This window comes from Electrophorus electricus, chromosome 15 (genome assembly GCF_041902795.1).
Source record: "Electrophorus electricus isolate QZ-2024a chromosome 15, ASM4190279v1, whole genome shotgun sequence".
Lineage (NCBI taxonomy): Eukaryota > Metazoa > Chordata > Actinopteri > Gymnotiformes > Gymnotidae > Electrophorus > Electrophorus electricus.
Window position 1 is genome coordinate 11,143,076 of NC_137511.1, and position 23,620 is coordinate 11,166,695.

General features: G+C 44.6%; 1 protein-coding gene across 1 annotated transcript in view; it reads right to left on the bottom strand.

Moving 5' to 3' along the window:
- The window catches only part of LOC113581562 (C-terminal-binding protein 2), a 74,121-nt gene that overhangs the window by 38,521 nt on the left and 11,980 nt on the right, over positions 1 to 23,620 (bottom strand). Inside the window, exon 2 of the mRNA XM_027016782.3 lies at positions 6 to 227. Coding sequence (XP_026872583.2) covers positions 6 to 63 — 58 coding nt within the window. The 5' untranslated portion in view covers positions 64 to 227. The remainder of the gene's footprint in view (positions 1 to 5; positions 228 to 23,620) is intronic.

Genomic DNA, 23,620 nt, shown 5'->3' on the forward strand with positions numbered 1-23,620 from the left:
CTTACCCTCGCAGATTCTGTCCAGACGCTGTCTCTTGACTTTGTGTTTGTCGGTCAGAGCCATCGTGGCGTAGAGACCCCCCTCTCTCTCTTTCTCTCTCTCTCCCCCTCTCTCTCACGTTTTATTTTTCCCTCTCTCCTGAACGCTCTCTCGTTTACTCTCCGGCGCGGGTCAGGCTCCTTTTACAGTGCCGCGTGCCCTAATTGAGGCATAACTGCAAAGAATACCTGCAAGAGAAAACACAGACACACACGGCTGCTTACAGGCCGGACATGGGCAACCTCACACTGACTGCAGTGCATACACACACACACACACACACACACACACACACACACGCACCAACTAATCTGCAGCAGGGCACCTTTCCTGGGGCTGCAGAAACAACCAAAATTGCCTTACAGCACCCACTATGACATCATTCATACACACACGGACGCACACCAAGAGCATCAAATAACGCACAGCTGAACAGTGCGTGAGAGGTTACATAGCACAAAGGTTTGATGACTAAGGCTAAGCTACAAGCCACCCAGCCGTAGCTGGGGGCGACGCAGACGCTGGCATGTGCCCAGGTACACCTGCACCAACCAAATCTGTTGCTGCAGCCACACACCTTCCCAAGCAGCTAGCTCACTGGCCAGCAGTACACCTGCCAGCAGAACACCCGCTCCTTCCATTTGAGTGGACAGAGAGTTTTGATTACAGAGGACACAGTTTCATGGTTCGAGATCGAGCCTTGCCATCATACGCAGTAATGAAGCTGTGGCTACATGGAGGTTTGTAGCTTATTTTATATGGAGCTTATTTGGTTTTATAGGCTTGACTGATTTCCGCGCTGCAGCCGTTTGCTGTCACGCTGCTCTATTTGCGTGTGCGCATAAACTGAGCTATTTGATGGTAGCAGTAACTTTTATTACTGTTATATGGTGTTCTATCTAAGCTGAGAGATCGTGAACACACCCTAGAAATGAAACTGAATTTTCTTGTTGTCACACTTTTCCAAAAACACTTCAAAATACTGATCACTTATTGTTGTTATTGCCATTATTGTTTATTGCACTGATCACACTGGCACCCTTTCAACTGTTAATCAACAGACTTGAGTTTAACTGTCAAGAGATACAAGACTAAGAGACAGAAAGACAAGGAGAGAGAGAGAGAGAGAGACTGTAGAAATGACAAATAGTCCCTTACACCATCACAGGTCTCTGAGTGATGTCCCAACACTCTTATGCATTCTGCATCTAAGCTAAACGGACAAAATGTCACTGTCAGCGCACTGAAAAAGTGAATTCTAATTTTAATGAAATTCTGTCTGAGAATCTTAAAAACAGTATTTATTTTACTTAGTAATTGACATTTAACTATTCACATTTTTGAAGTTAATTCAATATTTATTCTGTACTGGCTGTGGTTATAGCTACTCTATTTTATGTAATCTTGGTGTCTACTCCAAGCTCCCTGTTTAGGAACCATTCAAATACAACCAAACTAACCACATTTCCTAAATCTCATCATGGGTTTCCATTCAGGTGTTTCAAAAATGTTCTGCACATTTGGCAGATAAAAGTAAGAACTGACAGATAAAAATGGGAACGTTGACACAACATGATTAGGGATATACAAACATACAACTTGCATGGCAGTCATTGGCACTTGCATGTAATGAAAGGAATCCTCATGTGTTTCCTTCACACTTTTTTGCATTTCACTTCATCAGCATATCAAATTTTCCATTTCCACCTCATACTAGCACGTCAGAGGGGTGGGGGAGTGTTTGCTGTGGTTATGGTGGTGGTTCAATTTAAATTTATTTTTTTTTTTTACGCACATTTTTATGCACATTGCATTAAAGAGGAAGGAAAACGCACTTCAAAGCCATGTGACACACGGACACCACTACGCTCTTTAAGTCTGGTCAGTGTGCCCACCATCCCAACCACCGAACACTTCAGCTTACAATTACAATTACCTGAAGGCAAATCCAGGTCCTACCCGAGAAAGCATGACTGTAATCTAATCTTTCCCTTACCAAATCTTACCACATGAAATCAGGAGCTGATTTATATTGCTGCTTGATTACAAACACAAACGTGATCTAGTTTGAAACAAATAATTAAATAACCCCCCATCGTCACCTGCTTGGAGGGTGAGGCACAAACAGCCCAATGGGAAAATAGAGACAGTTGAGTTAATGGGGAAAACAGTTGTATGAACTCAGATCACAGCACCAGGGAGTAGCATAAAGTGCGCACTTGGGGTTAAGCAGATGTGAACAGACGGACCACAGATACTCAGTACATGAATTCATTCTGGTGTAAAGCATTTTGGTGCAACATCAGTTTTTATTCTAAAAATAAACATTGCTTACATACATTATTCACACGCAACAGAACCTGAAGCTTGGAAATTGTCAATGAAATATGGACCATGACCAGCTGATAATTGGGAAGTGTGTGCGATTCAAACAGGCCTGTACTGACATGTTTTGGCCACCAGAGGGACGTGAAGTCTTGCAGAGAGAATGAACATAAGACTCATTATCAGACCTTTTGTGTTTTGGAACCCATGTATGAAACCTTTGTGTAGTCTGAGTTTTTGTAGTGAGCAGTGTTTAAGAAACGCCTCCAAGAGAAGTTTCTAATTATTAATCACAAGCCTTTTTATTCATGAGAGGAGAAATTCAGATTAAACATCAAAGGCCTTGGCCTATTTAAGGAGGAATAAGGGAGGTCTTACAACTGAAGCACGTACGCACGCACGCACACACACACACACGTGCACGCACACACGCGCACACGCACATGCGCACACAAACACACACAAACACAGCCCATAAAAAAACCCACAACACTGAACACACTCCTTTTTTTGGCCTGCTACCTTCCTAGAAGGCAGGATGGTGTAATCAATGGGTGAAATCAATAAGCGATGCAAGGCTGCCTGAGGGCGACTCCGCACTCCTGTAGTGAACAAGTAGCCAGGAGCTACTACACCCAACACCTAAATCTTCCTCAGCAAGTCCACCCACACCTGCAGAGCAGAGTCAGAGCTTCACAGCTGTTCTCTTTCCATATACAGAACAGAATTTCTAGAAAGACAATTGTGTCATAAAAGAGCCAGTGAAAGTTTATATTCAGGACAAACAGAACATCAGGTTAAAGGTACTATAGTATTTTAGTGTACCAGCAACTTCCTGAGAAACTAAAAGATTTTTTTAACCATGGTTAGGAGTATACAATACAGAAAAATATTATTTGTTATTATACTGCTGCATATTGTGATTTCAATGTTTTCCACAACATTAAAACATTTGCAAACCTTTAGTCTGACATGGTTATATACTTGTCAGCATTACTTTGACAAAAATTATTTGCCATTACATGATTAGATGAATGGCTTGATTAATCAAAACACAGTCTGAGGGTGGTCAGGAAGCTCACAGCATGCAATAAATGCAATAAATAACTGAATTATGGGTTAGAGTACTCATTTACAAATAAAAATGTACAAATGACCAATTATACTTATATCTCTTTTAATCAAATTAGTTCAAGTTCGGTTTATTTGTCACATACAGTCATACACAGTATAACTCAGTGAAATGGTTTAATTAAAATGTTATATTCTATCCAACATTTATAAAAATCAACTGTACTCTTATTTGCAAAGTTTCTTCAATTGCTTGAAGAAACTTTGTGACATATAGCTAAACTTTACAATACTCAGCAGTATCAAACCCTCTGCATAAAGGCTGCTATTGCGATGACTGCCAAACAAGTACTGTGCAGCCCTAACACAGTTCTAGTGCTCATTAGGACAAGAGGTGAATGGCTATGTGCTATGTGGAGAATACACACGCTTTCTCTTTCTGTTGATTTCCTCTTAATTTAAGACTTTCTTTCTGTCTCCCTCACATCAAACCCCTTCCTGTCTTCTCTACTTTCTAATCTGTTTCCTCTCACATCTATCTACTAATACTTTATACTCACACCCACACGCTCACTCAATGTCAGTCACACTTTCTCTCTCCCTCTCCCTCTCACCAACAACTGCAAGTTCTGCCCCTGGAAGCAAGTGATGGTGTGTGCACATCTATGTGTGCATTTATTTGTTCTACTCGGACAGCAACGGATTTCTCTGATCCAGGGGCCTTTGGAAAACTCTAGAGGTATGTTCTGGTTTATACGAACACAGATTTTCTTGTGGATATCTGTGATCCTTTATGATTTCAATAAATTCTCTCATCTGCTCCAGAAATGAAAACTAAATCCTGAAGCAGGTGCTGTTTCATAACCAGTGTCTGCTAGTGTTTATTTGACAAGACCATGTCCTCCCACAACAATTTTCTGCAACACATTTTTTTGTTAGCTCAAATTGTAAAACTGCTTTTCTTTCCAAAACCACTACTCCCTCTATTCCAGAGTGCTGCATCTCTCTCTCATTTCCCCCCCCCCCCCCCCCCACACACACACAGAGAGATGAAAAGGTTTTCTTTAAAGGTTTCTCCATTCATGCTATAATATGCACTCTTAAGACAGTCCCTATTTGCAATAATAAATCTCAGTGGGCATAGCAAGATTCCATTATAGTTAATAACTATGATGTAAGGAAGCTATTCACTGAGAAGTTAGAGAATGGTGTCAGACAGTCTACAAACTCCTCTCTGACAGCTACATACAGTGGGAGTCAGCTTAAAAAGCACTGAATTTTATATTAATAAATAGCTTACTCTACAAAGTGTGGAAACTCAGCATCACAAATTATGAATGTGTGTATCTGCATTTTAGAGTTATAAGACTACTAGGTGTCACACTTCCTTACTAAGACATCTGTGCACCAACATGCCCCCTAGCTGTCAGCTCATGCTCCTACATGCTAAATATAAACCAAAGCTGCAACTGAATTACTAAAGTAAAGCACAGAGCAGCCATGCAGATTGACAATCTGCCTTCAAACGTCACACATTTGTTGCGATGTGTTTTTGTAGAAATAAAAAATGTCCAATGCCTAAGACGGACAGAACATGATGGAGTTTGGAAGAACGTGGAGGAGTTTGGAAGTACACAGCAGGGTTTGGAAGAATGGGTAGGGTTTAGAGGAATGGGTGGGGTTTAAAAGAATGGATGTGGTTTTGAAATATCAGGATGTCTCAGTTTCCTCCCAGCCTACTCCAGATAGGCAGACCACAGCCAACAAAAAAACAGCAGCATCGAACTCACCAACATCTATAAGACATACAACCCAGAGAATTCAGGAAGTCCAGGACATTTAACATGCTAAAGCTATTTTACTGATCATAAAAATGGCACATGCAGGCATGTTTACAATCAGTATCCTCTCAAACTACTGCAACCTGCAATTTCATATGAAACAAGTAAAATCAGTTCAATTATAAATTTGACTGATCCATCCACTGCAATGCGGTGTCTAACCGGGACTGACAAGTAAAATGTTTGTACCAGCCAAACCATCATTAGAGCCCTACTGTTTTGTTTTACATTAGTTTTTGCTCTAATTTTTTTTTACGTGATTCTGAATTTATATGGAAATTTTTGTATGAATTGCAAAAATGTCCTCATTGATTCTGTGAAAACTGAATCCATATGGTCCCACACAGAACTGCAGAATCCATGTTTAATGCCAATAGCTGACAAAGGTAAATCAGCACACCAACAGGCAACTGGAACATGGTACCATGGTCCCTGGCCTCGACCTTTAACTCAAATACATGCCACATAAAACATTCATTTAATCATTTGAAGCTTCTTCTTTTTTTTTCGTCGTCATCTCAGAGATGAGGATGAGTGTGTCAGTCTGTGTGCATGTGTGTTTATGTGCGCAGAATAGTTTGTGTGAATTATTCAAAAGGTCAGGCCACCGGCATGCTGTGATTCTCCCTATACACTAAGCTAGGGAACGCCACAGCTCAGAATCAGAAAATGAGGGAGCTTATTATTTAGTAGCACGAGAACAAAAAAGGAGACATGGAAAAGAAGAATTAACCACATTTCTGAAGACTTTGTGTGATGATCCCAATTAATGTCCAACAATTACACAGGTCTTTATGATTAGGCCCAAAGCCTAATGGTTGTCCAGTACATGTTGGCAGGTGGATGGGATGCAATGACTTCACAAATTCACAATCAAAAAATTTTTTTTTTGCAAAAATAGGGAAAGAATAATGTTATCCAACCATGTGCTTATTTCATTTGAAGTGCGTATAACAGTAATCCCTGCTGATGTTTTCACTGACATCACTGAACATGACAATCTTTCAGTAACCAAATGATGTAGCAGGGTTGGGGTTACTGTGGGCTTTTAAAACAGTTACTTTTCAACTGTATCACAATATGAACCATAAAGTGACCACAGGAACTGCCATTAAATTCTACACTCCAACACAGAGTATGGATTTTTCTCTGCCTCAGAGGGACAGGGAGCTGCCCTGTGTTATGCACGCCAGCCAGTCTTCTCCTGTGCTGCTTGTCTCACCCTGCTCAGGATGGGCCCACAGAACTGGACACAGAGGGGTCTCCAGGACAACAGGGTAGCACACCACCTGCATCCCACAGCACAAAAGGACACACGTGCAGACATACACACAGGCAAAGTATACACACAAGTATAAATCATGTCTATGACCAGTTCGCACACGAAAACAGACATGACCAATTCCTCCTCCTGTGTACGTACTCACTCAGAGAAATCAGTCGTATGCACGGTTATACCTCAAACAACCACCTCTCAGCCCATTAAACAGTAAAGTTCAATTTTGCCATCATTGAAGTGTTTACTGATAACATCAACAAATGCCTCTTCATGGGGCCCATGATCAAGCACACATTAAACCCCCTCCTCCAATCAGGGCAAATCTGTTAGCTAAGGGCCAAAACCAAACTTCTGCTAGAGTAAAACAGGAAGACAGCTTTGGCTTAAAGGGCTGAGAAGTCCAGCACTAAAGACACATCCCCTGAATGATGGAGCCCAGGACAGCCAGGACAAGACCACCAGTAAACGCTCACGTTCAGCAGAGCCGCAGTCACGACGGACCTGAAGCACTTACAGCACTGGATCATGTCTCTTACCCTCTCACAACCCACCTACACATGCACCCACCCCCAACCCCAATGCCCACTTACACCTCTTTGAAGCACACACACATTCATTCAGGCAAGTTAGCCAAGGTGACCAGCAAGCATGCGGTCTAGAGTTAGAACAAAAACTTGCCAGCCTCCCAGCAGGACTCACCGAGGCCCATACAAATCCACCCCAACGGCTTGTTCTGAGTACAGTCTGCTTAAGCCGTTTTAGAGTCAGGGCCATGTCCTGACGCCTCACATCACGTTAAAACAGTACCGTCTTTCTACTGCTCTGTTTGCAAACACAGACGTCTGCGTATGCTAACTAACAATGACAAAGTGAAAATTGAGCAAAACGATTTAACTAAAGAACACACAAACACACACACACACAAGCAAAACGAGACTGAAAGAGTGCAACTCACTGACTACCCTCAGAAGAGAAGACAGTGCTGGTGGTGCTAGTCATGAACGCTCACTCTGTGACACAGCTGCAGCAAGAGCAAGCCATATAAAAGAAAAGAAAGAGACAGACAGGAGAAACAGGAAGAGACAGAGGGAGAGAGACGGAGAGACAGACAGACATTGATTTTCTGGCATCTGCCAGGCTGGTGTCAGAGAGCGGGCAGGCGCGCGTTGTGCGAGTGTGGACAGCAGCTCCTCCAGGGCCCTACCAGGAGGGCCGTGCATGATTCACAGCTTCCTGATCCCCGAGAAAAAGGTGGCTCCCCTCACCACCACGCCCACACACTCTCCTGAGCTCGGCCCCTGATGGAACAGCCTGCCAACGTTGTACTGCGCTTCTGCCGGCGCTGGGAGCGCGCCAACTAAAACAATGTGTTGATAAAGTCCAGGGCTGAGGGAAGAGCACAAAGGAAGGGCTGTTCGGCTCCACACAAACTACCCACAAAAATGGCCGAACATCAAACAAGTTTCTTAACAACGTGAAATCAAACAAGGCAGTTTTGTGCAGCAGCTCTACCCTCTCCTACTTTCCGCAGCTCTAACCTTCTCCTAACTTTTGCAGCTCTAACCCTCCCCAACCTTCCGCAGCTCTAACCCTGCCCAACCTTCCGCAGCTCTAACCCTCCCCAACCTTCCGCAGCTCTAACCCTCCCCAACCTTCCGCAGCTCTAACCCTCCCCAACCTTCCGCAGCTCTAACCCTCCCCAACCTTCCGCAGCTCTAACCCTCCCCAACCTTCCGCAGCTCTACCCTCCCCAACCTTCCGCAGCTCTACCCTCCCCAACCTTCCGCAGCTCTAACCCTCCCCAACCTTCCGCAGCTCTACCCTCTCCTACCTTCCGCAGCTCTACCCTCTCCTACCTTCCGCAGCTTTAACCCTCCCCAACCTTCCGCAGCTCTAACCCTCCCCAACCTTCCGCAGCTCTAACCCTCCCCAACCTTCCACAGCTCTACCCTCTCCTACCTTCCACAGCTCTACCCTCCCCAACCTTCCGCAGCTCTAACCCTCCCCAACCTTCCGCAGCTCTACCCTCTCCTACCTTCCGCAGCTCTACCCTCTCCTACCTTCCGCAGCTTTAACCCTCCCCAACCTTCCGCAGCTCCAACCCTCCCCAACCTTCCGCAGCTCTACCCTCTCCTACCTTCCACAGCTCTACCCTCTCATACCTTCCGCAGCTCTACCCTCCCCAACCTTCCGCAGCTCTACCCTCTCCTACCTTCTGCAGCTTACATGGCAATAAAGACTGAATACTATTTTGGCTAACACTAAAACAGTCTCCATCAAACTATTAGTGACCCTTCACCTGCAGTGGTTTGCAGATGTATGCAAGTTCCCGCTGTAAAGAGCTGTAAAAACAATCTAATTTCATAATGTTCCATGCGGAGGGCTGGCTGGGCTTGCATCAGGGGTCCACTGGATGAATATTTATTTTCAATTACAACGGAAAGCAGGCCACTCCATGTCCAAGGTCCAGATTTAGAGTTTTTACAGGGCTTGTGCATGGCTTGTGTAACATCTGTGGAGCCTGCCAACAGAACGTGCCAGGCAAACCTTTCGGGAAAGCACAACGGAGAAAAGACAGCGACTGTTCGCTCTCAAAGATTCTTTTTGGCAGTAGCTCTTCAGCACAATGGCCAAAAGGTTGTTTTTTTTCTAAAAAAAACAACTCAAAATAATCACACAAAATAATCATACAAAATAAAGCACTCAAGAATCATTCTGATTCTTTCCCATCCTTCCAAAAAACTTGAGAAACTCTATCGACAATGATCACAGACTTGCAACACATGACCGTAAGCTTCTTTTTTTCTGCCGCACAACCTTTACTGTTCAAGTGCGGGGCCTCGAGCAGCCAAATCAGAGATTGACTCAAGAGCAGCTTAATCAGCCAACTCTGTCTACCTGACTAACAGGGAGCATTAGGGTGAACAGATATCCATGATCTATCCGAGTCTGACTGCACAGGCCCCGGGGCATCACGAAAGCCAAGCGCAACACAGCCCATTAACACGGGATGCACCTCGCGGCCGGGAGAAAAACGAAGGGCGCTGTGGTATGCGGAGCTCATCCTCAGAGGCTCTGGAGCTGCGCCGCGAGCCTGCTCCAAGGCTGCTGAGCGCACGATCGCGGCTGACCCAGGATGCACCCGCCCCAAGCACGGGCCAGGAACAGGCTGCTCGTAACCCAAGCTCTGGCTTCATGCCATTCCCGCTTAGTTAGCGGGTGGTGACTGATGCTAGATGGACCAGACCAGACCGGACCACATCCCCCTACCACTAACACAATGATAGCTGCCGAGATGGTGGTTTCTACACTGACTTTAGCCATGCTGTTTGCGGTTAGCTGGACGGGTAAGAAAAGTAGGCGGGGTTTGTACGGCTGCGGGCTGAAGGAGACAGGGCTTGCACCTGTGTGCAGTAAATTAGGCGGTATGCTGTGTTATCTCCAAAATCGAGCATCTTTTCAATACCTGCCGGATGCGACGACAGTGGTGTTCTGAACATGCAGCCAATGGCAGGTAAAATATGGGTGCCATCCTGCCTACCTTTTCACGAGGTGTCAGCCTCATGGCCTAACAAAGTGTAGGCTTTAAATCAGCAGAGTGGGCAGGGAGGCTTCCTGGGAACGAGAGACCATTTCCTTTAACAGTGTCTTTAAAACATAACACACTACAAAACAAGGAGGATGGGAGAGGAGGAGACACAAAAAAAAAAAAAGTGAAAAATTACAGTGGCATAACAGAGCGTGGCCTTGTGGATTAAGTGCAGAATAAAAGTGCTGATCACCCAAAAAAAAGGAAAAACAGCTTTTCATCGCCCTGGCACCAGATCAAACTCAGACGCCACTCAAAACCCCTTTAAGAGTTACTGCACCATGAGACGCTGGTGGCAGTTATATTGATAATACCAACCCCTCCATTAATTGATTAGCAAGGGAATAAAAGCAGCGAGAGTTGGCTGGGTGGGGGTGGAGCGAGGCCGAGTGGATGAGCTGGGGGTGGGGTCAGTGTGGGCAGATGCCAAGGTTGAGATGCATAACTGGGACAGAGAAGATTGCCTAATACCCTTTTCTTTCAAGTTACAATACATTAACTCACCAAATGAATTTTTAGCCATGACCATTTTCCACAATGATTAAGTACACAATGAATTAGGTAATTTTCAGAAATGATTTCCATTTTCCTGCCCTTGTATTCAACTGTGCATTCTGCTGCGAATGCATTCCTTCGAAGAGAGGGACGCAAGGCAGAGTGGTAGGTGGCTTCCACCTCGACAATCTGAAATTCATGTACACACCCCGTGAGACATGGCCATTCTGGAAAACAGAACATCATTCAGAATGGAGAGGTGCAATAATGGGCCGGTTCACTCGTGGGAGTGAAACACGCTCCAAGTCCTGCACAGCATTCCCCATACACAGCCCAGAACAAAGGAGACGTGAACAGCGGAGGTCAGGGACGGAGGCCACTCGGAGCGAGCGGATCAGGGTGGGGGAGGTTGAAGGGAACGTCTGCCTGGACACTACAGGTAGGTGAATCCCGAGACTGGGCTGAATCCCGAGACTGGGCTGCTGCTGCGAACGCTGGAATGGCCTCGGGGCTTAGGTCGACGCCAACTAGAAATCCAACCAGGAAAGGCTCCCTCCCCACTCCGCTCCACACGCTGCCTTTTCACTCTGTTACACGGTGGATCATGTGCTGTTTTCTCTGGCAAATTTTCCACAATTGTTTGTGTGAGGGGGGGGGGGGGATGTGTGAGTGTGAGCGGGGTTACGTGGAACGCTACTCTAGGCTATGTTTTTCTCCCCCTCGTCTTCTCTCCTCCGTTCGCATTGTCTCAATAGGGCCATCACAGTCCATGGTGGCCTCCATTTCAACTTGGAGGGTCACAAGGTCAACATGCCTTTTATAGCAGTGAAAAGCCATGTCACAGTGCCAAGTTTGTTCTCCCGCCTGGCACAAAATGTCTCCTGACACAAAGCCAGGCTCATTTCTGTGAACCCCAAAGGCAGCTCTCCACATGTGAATGTGGTGGTCTTCTTAAAACCCCAATTCACCTCCGAGTTACCAAACAAAAACAATGTTCTAGGCAACAGTGGTACACTAAAAGTGCAAGATTTGTATGACCCCATTCCTAAAACCCTTCTGAATTCAGCTCAAAACATGATCTAGGTAGACCCAAGGTGACAGATTCCATTTTAATCTAAAGCTCTGCTCAAAGCCAGAAGGGAAATGTTTTCCACTTCTCTCTCTTTTTCCATCTCCCGTCACTCCCGTAGCACTGAGCTGCTCTTTTTTATTCTCCTCAGAAAAGTCGGCAAAGATCAAGCACTAAATCGGATGTCACAATGTCTCAGCTTTTCTCTCTCTGCGAATTAAAAGCCAAATTGGACCTGCTGAGAAAGACTCCAGTAGGAACAGTAGCAAGCTAGCATGTGGCATCTCCGCTGCAGACAGAACAAAGGGGCAAGTGACGCTAATGTCCGCCACTTCACACTTGTACACGCTGACCACTGTGCATACATTTTCTTGCAGGCTCAACCCTTCTGTTTTCACAAAAAGTGAAACGTGAAAGCTCTATACACAAATATTCATCCAAGACAAGTTCTCCGTTGGCAGTAAGTAAATGTAAATTAAGCATACTGTAAATTTTACATTTCACTTAGCCAGTGTAAGCTTATAATAACTATATTTGCTAGGAATAATAGTATTTGATCTTAAAAACCTGGCATTCCACTATGCTTCTACTTACCACCCCCATATAAGGCCAAAGACATCCCACCCATACACCACTTTAACATCCAGTCCTCTGCTTTGTGATATTGTGCACAGGAGTGCTTAATGAACCAAGCGAAACAAAGGGGCCAAGTTTTTGTAGAGCACTACTTCATTAGATGACGTTTACCAATGAAAACTTCACCTCGTGCTCAGCAGCAGAAACCCAAGGTCTCCTGTGAACCGGGCTGTAACCCCAGTGAAGGTGGGGTCACGGGGGGGGGGGGGGGGGGGGGGGGAGTGAGCTCTCTGCTTTGCTATTGTCCAAAAAGCCAAGCTGACAGTCCCAAGAAAGAGCCTTCTGGTCAAGAGGGTTTATTGTGCTCCAGTCAACCAAGAGGGGACATTTTTATAGGCTAACCTGAAACATGATGCAGCATGAAATATCACCACTAGCAGTCTGTCTTTTAGCGAAATTAACTAGCAAAGTAATGGAAAAATATGACCACGAGGAGAAGGGGCGCAAAGGAGGGGGGTGGGGTGGGGGGAGAGAGAGAGTGTGCAGGGGGATGGGGCAAAGGAAGAAGGGGTGGGGAACGAGGGTGAAAGGATGCATGAGGCCAAAGGGTGGCAGGCAGATGAGGGAAGCTGCAATCTCCCAGCAGAATATTAACGATTCCATCCCTCACTCCGCTCTCTACGCATTAAACGTACGAAATGCATCAGTTACATTGCAGATGGGAGTGGAATCGACTGTATGTAGATGGCACCGGGTCTAAAGGGTTAAGGGGCTGGAGGTCCACAGAGGGTGGGAAGTGGGAGGGGACAGGGGTGGTTGTGCAGGCTTAAGTAAAATAAAGTAACTCAACATTTCTATCTCCTTCCATTAAAGTCAACCACTTCTGCTGCACCAGGGACGTAAAGCTGTCGGCCGCAGCGCTGATTTATCCCGCCTCCGCCTGGCTCCCGTCCTATCACACGCCCCCCCACAAGATTTTTTTTTTTTCCTGTTTCTTCCTGCCCCTTCTCCTGTAAATGTAATGAGATTGCAGTGGGGCAAAACTGCTGACACCAGTTAATGCCCAATTCCCTAATAATACAGAAAGCTGGCCATGAACAGGGAGAGCGAGTGGAGCGGAGCGAAGCCACGCCAACATCACAGTGCTGTTTTAAAGAAGGCCTGTGGTGTCAACGATGCTATTAATATTATTAATCGCCTACCAATTCTCATAATCCTGACTTCACAGAACCATGCAGGTTGGGGAATAGGTGTGCAGTGCATGCGCTATATCTTTGGACTTTGGAGGTGCTTTAATCAAAATCTCTTGGCTGGATCTGCCCAACACAGATTTGCAAGGGATGAGTTCGTTTTGACTCCAGCCTGAAGAGACTGGAGTTGTTTGAATAAAGCTGTGAGCCAGTGGCAAGAGGTGGCCCAGAGGGAGATGGTTTTGTGTATTTAGTACACATGGTCCACTGCGTGGTGTAGACGAGGGAGTCATACAGGATAAACTAGCCATGCTGTAATTACATTCCTCTTAAGATAAAGTGACTTTACCCACCAACAAAGGTCAAGGATACAGGCTAATTGAGTTGGGATTTTAATTACCATGCATTCATAAGCTCTCTCAGACATCAGTGGGCCAATGGTGTGGATGGCTTATGTGAGGAAAGAAAACAAAGGGCTGTAAATTGAGCTTATTACTGGTCTTCAGTGGAAGGCTAACGAGAACTGGCCTACCCTAACGGCCAGGGTCCATTAGTGAGGGCTGCAGGTGTAGCGCTGAGCCAATAAAAGGACACTTAGGTCAAAATGGGACAGCAGCCGTCAGGTGTGGTCCCCAAAGACCTTTATTAACCTTTATATACAATCGCAGTTTGTTTGGGTTTTTTTTTTTTTTAACTCACTGACTCCTCTCCTTGCTGGAAGAGCTTATTTCACTTCTGCAATTTAATGGTAAAGCCAACAGAATAACATTCACTAGCTTAACATGCATCTCTTTTTATGTTGCTTTGTTGGAGGTGGACAAGGTCGAGTGCATTAAAAACAATCAGCTCTTGGCTTCTAGCATCATTTGGCTGAATTGTCTTAAACACTTGTATGCTAATTGACATGAGGGTCCAGATAAACCCTCCATTCAACAGGACAGTGTGATCTACAGGGACCCCTTGCTCAGGCCTTGTTTTTGGAGTTGCTGTTTGTAGTAAACAGCAATGATTGACTGATGCTTGGGAGATTAATTGCAACCCAAGGTGAAGTTTTCTATTCCTACTCTCCTCTCCATCTCTGGCTGGTTCATTAGGGAGTCATGTGAAGGATTTGGGATGTGCCACACGAGAGCCCCAGCCCTAGCGAAGCATGTCAAATTAGCAAAAGAGGGGGGAAAAAATGTAGCTACAGGGACTCATTAAAGTCCAGGACTGTAAACTCTGCAAGTATTTACTTGGCATGTTTTTTTATCTAAAACTGAAAGTCTTTCAGCATGCATCACTAACAACAGGCTCGTTTGCAAGTCCAGCCAGTTATTCTTACTGAAGTGCTCCTCACAATGAGAGGCATTACCTCACAAATGCAATAAGCAGTGCCACATTATATGTCATTCAGCCAACTTCAACTTGACTAAGAAGTTACCTAATAACAGCCCTCTGCAATAACAATAAGTGTGTATCTGCTGATCAAAAGCACGCATTAAAATTTGGGGTGTGAAATTTATGCACTGAATATACGTCCAAATGGAAAGACAATGGAGTGCAAAGAGAGACAGAATATGTACATTTCCCGTATGTTTCTGTGTTTATAATACAGCTTCAGGTACGCCCCAGAGCAACACAGCAAACTGCCCACCAAACTAGTGCGGATTTCACCATCAGATAGGACAAGATCAAATTTAACTCCATCTCCAAACAACTAAAGATAGATATCAAACATGTCTGAGTGAAAAGTCGCACACCACTCTACAGCTCATTCTGTATAGTTCATCTCTGTCACTCTGAATTTATTATTTCCTTATAGTGCAAACTCTTTATTGTAAAAGACCAATATAAATGTCATTTCTGTGAGTGAGCTCGGGGGGGGGGGGTCTGTCCCTCCTGTTGACCTCTGAGGTCAACATGGCTATTTCACACTTCAGAAATCAACTGCATGCCACTCCACAATCCACACTGCCGCATGCACAATCAAGATAGTGCCCCTTGGTTGCTACGGAAAGTGCCGTCATTGTTGCCATGACACCACCTCTCTCCTCCACCCTGCTCAGATGCCATGCCTGTGCATGCCCAGTCCTCTCCACATCAGTTCAAAGAGGCCAGGAGATCAAAGCCCGGTAGTCCCTTTGAAAATGGACAGCTAGGCAGTGTGTTCAGCTAATCATTTACTTCAAATGTTTTTTTTAAAGAAAACCCCTCACTTCCTAGGGCTACTCTGTCTCCACCATGCCCCTCCACTCTTAACTAGGACAGCAGTAGGAGAGGAAAACAAGCTGTAGATCATATGGTGGGGACTGATCGGGGGTGGACGCCAAGAGCACTAGGGAGAGGTTTTAGCCCTGTTTAACCCCTCACCCTGCCCACTGCCTAGTTACGCTGTTTTACATATTTAATGCTGACATGTCAAGATGAAATGATCTGATACTTCAGCTACAGAAAGAAAAGGAACTGATATTTAATAGCATCACATAACACTAGTAATAGTGAGATCACCATTTTAAAAGGCGGTTGTTTGGATCTGCCCATTTCATTTAAATTTTCTCATAAGAAAATTAATGAGTAGTCAGATACTGTGTTGTACATGTCTAGGTGGTGATAAATGCATTTTTCAAATCTATTATCACAGTGAAATATGAATTACACTCAAGCCACAAATGTGGCTGTGTAGCTGTTTACATTTCAATGAGAAATTCAATTAGTGAAAAAAACAAAACGAGAAAAGGCTATTAGTCAGTGTGCACACACTGTCAACACAATCTCAACAATCAAGCGTGTCTGAAGCAAGCAAACTAAAAATCGGTAAACAGTCTATATATCCTCAGGTTTTTTTCACAAGTTTCTTAAATGCAGTCAAACAGGCAAACAGATAAAGCCCCATCTGCTTTAGTTTTCATGGGACCTTTGTTATAAGGACTGTTTTCCTGACGATCACGGTGCTGTCTATAACTGCAGAGTGATCTTTAATTATCCTACGACTAACTAAAAATAAAAACAGACCCTCATGACCCTTGCAACTCTTCCACTTAAAGAATGTTTACATTAATAGCCATGTATAAACAAACATTGTTAGTTCAAGAACAGGTTAACTGTCACTGGTAGTTTTCAGTGTTAGTCTAGGAACAATTTTACAGCCTGAACAAGTGCTCCAAATCATTTCAGTCAGATAATGATAAACATGGCAGCCCCCCTCCTGAAAGTATTTTCGGATCAGACTTTGCTCTAGGCTGCCCCGTCCTGATGACACTCAATATTTCCATGTCTCTATCTGCTCAAGCCAGGCTGTTAGATTTTTCACATTCAAACATGAATATGGATGATAACAGACAAAATTAATAGAGGCATTAGCAGGACAAGGTGGTGGATGGATGTAAGGAAGCAAAACAAAAGGCCGTAAACTGAACTCATTACTAATAAACATTACCTGACGATCTTCCAGAACAAAAAATAAATAAATCTGCAGAGCTTCAAGCAGGGTGACTGACCCACAGCATGGACTGTTTAGTCTATCATCACATCTATCTACCAACACCAAATACCAGTGCTATCGCACCATCAAACCAGTACATGTATTGTGATATTAACCAATTATTTGACAATACAGATCCACTAATGATATTGTGTGTCACTAGAGAAAAAAATCCCGATGTTAGCCTGGCTTCACTCCAGCATTAAAAACAGAAAAACCAATTAAATGGGATTCAACTAAGCCTCATAATTAATCCTTTGACAGACATGGTACACTGCACAAAAAACTAAGAAAGACAAAGAAAGTAAAATAAATCACACCAATATATGCACAACCTTTACAAGAGACTATGGCAGCAAATGCAGAAGACGAAGAGATGAGTCCATGGGCTGAATGGACGTTTGCCATGAGAACTTGTCCAGTCACTGGCATGATGGCACAGGTTTGATTTTCATACTTTACAGATGATTTAAAATCGAAGAATTGTTTGCCAACTTTTAACTATGACTTAGTCAGCAAATAGTATGTAATGTTACATAGGATTTAAAATGCTTTATAATGGCACACAAAATGCCTGTAATTGCAGGACCAAGGCAGAAAACTGTGACCTTTTATTTTACAACATTTGCTCTTACAATGTCATTGATAATGTCACAAGCCTCTACGAATATTAAACAGTTGTAATAGATGATATAATAAAACTCAACATTGAACAAAATATTATAAGATTCTCATACTCCATTTAACGTAGCATGCACTTACAATGGTTTGCAGCATATACACTCTCTCAAGTAAGACATTAAAATGACAATTCTCTACAAGTGCAGCATAGGAGTGATCATGCATTATAGATGGACTTTGCTTAAAGTCTTGCCGCAGAAGGCGCTGGGAGTGCAGCCAAGCTGGTTCTGGCTGTGTCTGTCTGCGTGCCTCTGACGACCAGCCTGTTGAGGCCTGACTGCTGATCACACTTTCACTGAGCCACATCGGATTCGATCAGCCACCGGTGGCTAACTCCACTCCCTGGCAGACGAGCTCACCACCGAGCTGAGCACAGTAGTAGCTTTGTGTCCCTGAAATTTAACTGACTTAAAGTTGTCATGTCACAGCAGGTCCTGTTGTTGGAGCCCATGGCTGAAAGGACAGGAAGTGACCTCGAACAGTGTGGGGTTGAAAAGTACACAGCTAATTGAACAGGCTGAAAACTAAAACTTGGATGCAAAGGAGATATTACTGGCCCCAGGCAATCTTCTCACTAGCCTCCCCTGACCTTGTGTCCCCTCACTACCTTCCCCTGACCTTGTGTCAGGTCAGCAATGCTCCAGATGCGTGTTCAAATGGAGTCACTCCATCCTTTGCCTGCATGCTCCTCCATCCTGCTGGGGCGGGAGGGCATTTTGTGGGGTCCGAAGACAACGGCCTCCGTCTGGCAGCACAGGTTAATGAAAGCTTTTAAAACAATCCTCCATTTTAGGCCTGGGGAGGTTAATTAGAGAGAAGTGTACTGACAGCAGGCCAAGTTGATTGCATGCAAATTATGCAGGGGCTCGTGGTCGTAATGGTTGCTTGGCCAAAACAACACTAAAGCACAAAGAGGAGTGGTGGAGGGATTCTGGGCAAAGCCAATGCTTCGCCGCCATTTCAGACCAGATTCAGAACGGCACAGCAAAACAAGAATCCGGACGGCTCCTCGTCACGAGAACGGATGTACCATCTACATGCCATCGACCAACACAGCACGGATTTTTCCAGGCCCATGGTAGCACTCCTTTATTTGTCCTTATCGTTCCAGGAGGCAGATGAGATGACATTTATCCATTTTTCATGAAGAGACTTCAACATGCGCACCCAAAAAACAAATCAATTTCCCAGCAGTAGATTACTGAGCAGAAACAATAAGTAACCATAGGATGTGCCTGGCAGCTGGGACAATTAACTGTGACGGAAGCGCCAAGTGTCTGAGGCAAGCCGATGAGAGGCTTGCTCTTTGAGCAAGTCCATAAAGTTCCAAAAGACAGAACTGGTTCATCTCAATAGACTCAGGGCACAGTCTGTGAAAACCCAGATCTCTCCAAACAAGACCCCGCGGGGAATATTTGACACCTCATCAGGCAATCTGTTGTATGCTATTTGAGACCAATCTGCCTAAGAGATACATATTCAACACAGGAACTCATCGGAATGCAGTGACAGATGATGGAATGCCAAACTTATGTTCAAAACCTTTGATATGCCATAAAAGGACACAATATATGACATAAGATCAAGCTCTATAGACAGCTTTCAGTCAGTCTCTTATTCTTTACAAAACGAATCACAGATCATCATAGTGCTTTTAAGGCTCATTTAGCTATGCAAAAACACTAATAAATTAGTATTCGCTTAAGACACCCCGCCCCCCCGACCAAGTTGGAAATCGATTACTTCCCTGATATGTTCTCTGAAATGCTTGGCTGTTTAACAGTATCTGATGTGCATGTGGAGAGGGTTCTGATCTTGCAGTTCATGTTAATCACTGCTATAAGTTTCTAGCTGTGCGAGATACTCCACGGGTGTGTGTTAGAGCAGATGCAACAATGCACCCGGATCAGAAAGAGATGTCCAAGCTCTGTTAAGGGATCAGGGAAGAGAAGCTTAGCCATGCAGGGTAATCAGAGCAGAAGATAAGACTCATAGGGATGAGTGCTCAAGAGGCAGAAAGGGTCTGGCAGACCAGGCCGTAGGGGAGCTGGTATGGCAACACACAGGCTGCTTTGTGGCATGGGTGCCAATGTGCTAGGTTTGCAGCAGGGATGTAGTGAACATGATACCTTTGGTGCGGTTCAAAGGAAATGAGATGAGTAGAGTGATCAAAGCCTGTCGGACATGGTGGGGCTGGCTGCTTTGTGGAGCTTCAGAACAAGCTGCTCGCTGGTTATCAGCGGTTTACTCCAATAGTATTACTGGTTCATACCACACTCTGCAGACAAAAGATCGCTGGCCCTACTTTTGAAAGGGATGGATTCTACAAATCATTCTTATCCTGTGAATTGTGGTGCTGGAAACCAAAAGCATGCAGTTCACTGCTGTTAGCTCATGTTCATTTCTTTCATAATGGAATGAACTGCAGGGATCATGTGGTGAATTTGAATAAATGAGGGTGGGTACCTTTGACCTTGGACTCTGCACTGATAAGTGCAGAAGAAGATGCACACGAAAGCATGAATGTGTACATTTTAATAAATGATGCGTCAATAAATTGTTTTCTGAGGCACAAAGTGCATGCTGAGGAAACAAAAAAATGTCTTCAGCAAGGTAGGCTACTTACATGTGGTATGCACCTGACTTGGCTCTAAAAAACAAATTAATTTCTAATCTCATTATTATTGCTGTCCATTAAAGAACTACTGCTGAGTAGCAATAATCCAGTAGAGCATGGCCAAAAACAGCGTCTTAGAAAAATGACTGAACTTTAACTTTTTACTTCAGTAATTACTGCACTCAATGGTCATAAATCTGTTCAAGAGCAATAAAATGCAGCTAGCCTGACATATAGTTTAAAACAAAGGTTAAAAGCAGCACATTGAGTGAACTTACATTTGACATTTATACTGTTGCACATGAGTGTTGCTGTGGCAAGAAAAACCCTGTGTGTTGTCTCTAGTGACAACCATCTTAAATATCACAGTCTCCTGCAGTGCATAATCACAATTTCGCAATTCATAAAAATTGCACAGCCCAGACACTGCGTTTGATAATGGCTCCCTATCTATTTTTGATAATTTCCTTGCTCTCTCAGGTCTATAAAGGTTTGCATATTCTCACTATTTCCAGGCCACACTCCTTTCCTTTCCTCTCACATCTTGGTGCTTCTCTGGGTTGCCAGTCCTGTGCTCCCAATCCCCCTACCATGTCGGTTCCTGGAGATGAGCCCCTTGGTGGGTCACCCAAGGGAGCCAATGTTTCTGAAAATGCCAGTTACCACACAGGCCTGGCTCTGATGGGGCCAAGTGCTAGCTTACCCCAGTGGGGCAGTGGGCCCAGGCCTATGGAGTCTCCGCTGAAAATTTAAGCTCAGTGATCACAGGCAAGGGCTCACCCCACAGTGCTATGCAGCCCTCATCCTGCAGACTGGGCTGTCATTAAAAAGACCTGAATACACTTTTCATCCTGCACCATTTAGCAGTCGAATATTGTATTGTCATTGACTGGGAGAATATCCAGAGCCCCTGACACTAGTCACTACCGAGCAGCAGTTGCTTATTCACACTCTGAAAAGCAACAATCCCATCTCCAGCCCCCACATGCATATAAACCCCATATACACAAAAGATTCTCTACCAGATAAAGGACTTTCTCCTGAGCATGTTTTATTTACAACATAACAAAGAAAAAAAGTCTTCTTGGAAGAAATCGCAATGGGAGTTTACCTGTGGTCATCAATTGTGAAATTTGCATCATGTGCTGGCAAAGAGTAAGAAGTGTACATCTTGCTTGTGTTTACTTGAGAGAGTGGTCTCATGTGCTGCACTTCAAATGATGCAGCTCTAATGAAAGCGCATCTACAACATGCTTACACAGACTACATGCAAGCCAACCCCCGCGAGGAGAATGGTCCCTTTCCCTTTCATGAAGAACTGAGACAGAAATAAAAGTCACTTATCTCAGGTACAGAGCATTTGATAACATAACACTGCCCTCTAAATCTCTCACAATGTTCATTATGTACAAATATGAGCTAAAGATTCCAAATGTGCGGCTAGGAGCTTACAAACAAAAGCACACACAAAGAAAACTTGGTTTTGCAGAAGCTTTGAGCCATCAGGCTTTATCGTGCAAGCCCTAAGTGCCGTTCCAAACCATTATTTCTCTGCAAACTACTCTAGCCATTGTTATGAAAGAGGTACGTCTGACCAAGGGGTGAAAATGAAAAACAACTCTCTTGATAATGCTGCCAATTCTTGTTTTCCATTTCAAATCTTTCCATCTACGAATGGACTTGGCTGGCATAATCAGAGACTATTCAGTTGTGCAGAAAACCCGAGGTCAAAACAAAGTCTCCTCCAACTGTGCTACAGTGGGCCGAGAATGAATTGAGGGTTTTTTTTTCCACTCAGCCTTTTTTCCCCAACGAGTAATGGGAGAACGTTATTGAAGGTGGCTTTGTGCGATCTGCCATGATGAATATTGATACTGAGGCGAAGTTATTTTTACCAAAGCAGCTTGTCCGGCTCCCCATCCTCAGCGAACCCCGATTTGCTCTGATCCCGATAAAAATAAATATATATGCAAAGCCGTTTCTAGCCTGGGGGCCCGGCGGCCGGGGAAGCTGCTGCGTACTCTTTAAAATATTCTGCCTTCAGCACGTTTACTCCGCGAACACTTCTGCCCTGCAGAGCCTCTGAAGCAACCTGCCGCCTTTCTGAAGAGAATCGGAGAAAACAGAGATATGCACCACAAAGCTGCCCTGTCCTGAAAATGACCCTGATCCCATGCCAGGCTTCCCAAGGAGGCCTGACTACAGCAACTTATGTCTGGAAAATAGAGACTTGGAGCAGCAAGAGCCAAAAACATCGGAATGGTAGGCCCAGTGCCTGACAGTGCTTATCAGCACGTCTCATAAAAATATGACGGAACGCGGACATTGGAATACTCCATGGGCGTATGGTGGTGTGCACAACTTGGCACGAGCCAAGGGTTGCATGCCTAACAGGGAGAGTGAAAACTCAGCAGAAAAGCAAAAGATGGAACAGAAGCCAGCAGATGGTTCGGGTCCAGGAGGAGAAGGGAACGCTGCGTAATTTAACATCCCATTAGCCATGTCCAACATGCGGCCCCTGACAGACACAAGGCTAAAAGCAAACGCATCAACTGAAAGTGCTGTTAGGTCGTCCTGCACAGTGGGTCTACAGCATTGAATCCCATGCAGTCATCGGGAGAGGTGTGTGTGCGTGCGTGTATGTGTGTGTGTATATGTGTGCGCGCGTTTGTCTGGTGAAGCGCGCTGCAGATGTTTTCATGACTTTCTGCCCGACCCTCTCGTTGGCAGGCGCCCTGTTTTCATAACAAGTTAAATGTATACACAACACACACTAACAGAGCATTATTCATTAACGCAGCTGAACACCTGCCAAACACAATCCCTGGAGGAACGCGACGCTGCGAGCCTAGACGCTCAGCAACCGCGACGTCGGCACTACGCTCCTGGCTGGGAGCTGAAAGACACAGATACCTCACACACTCCCGTGCCCTCTGAGACCTGCGATCATATTTATCCAGTGCTTTACACTCAGACTATGCAATGTTTGAACTGGGCGGGAACGGTCACCTCATTTCTGAAGAATCACATAAAGCGTTTGTGCATTTCAGTGTTCTCATTCCTCTCCCTACTGGCAGTCTCTACAGTCGCCCACAAGACTTCAGTACCTGAAGTGCGTTGGAGTAGGATAGATATCACAAAGGCTGGAACAGTTAAGCTAATGTTCAAATGATTTTCCTCCCCCATAAATACTCGATGCCAGTCATGTTAAGTTAAATTCTATGAAGGCTCAGATAGTTCTATTCAGTTAGATCCTATGAAGATCCAAGTGTCTTCAGATGTTTAGGCCAGCACAGCACAGAAGTATCCTGATGTCACTAGTCAGGAAGGTTTCTTGGTTGAAGAGGTGTACTTATTAGTGAAAATAGTAGAGCTTTACAGAGTT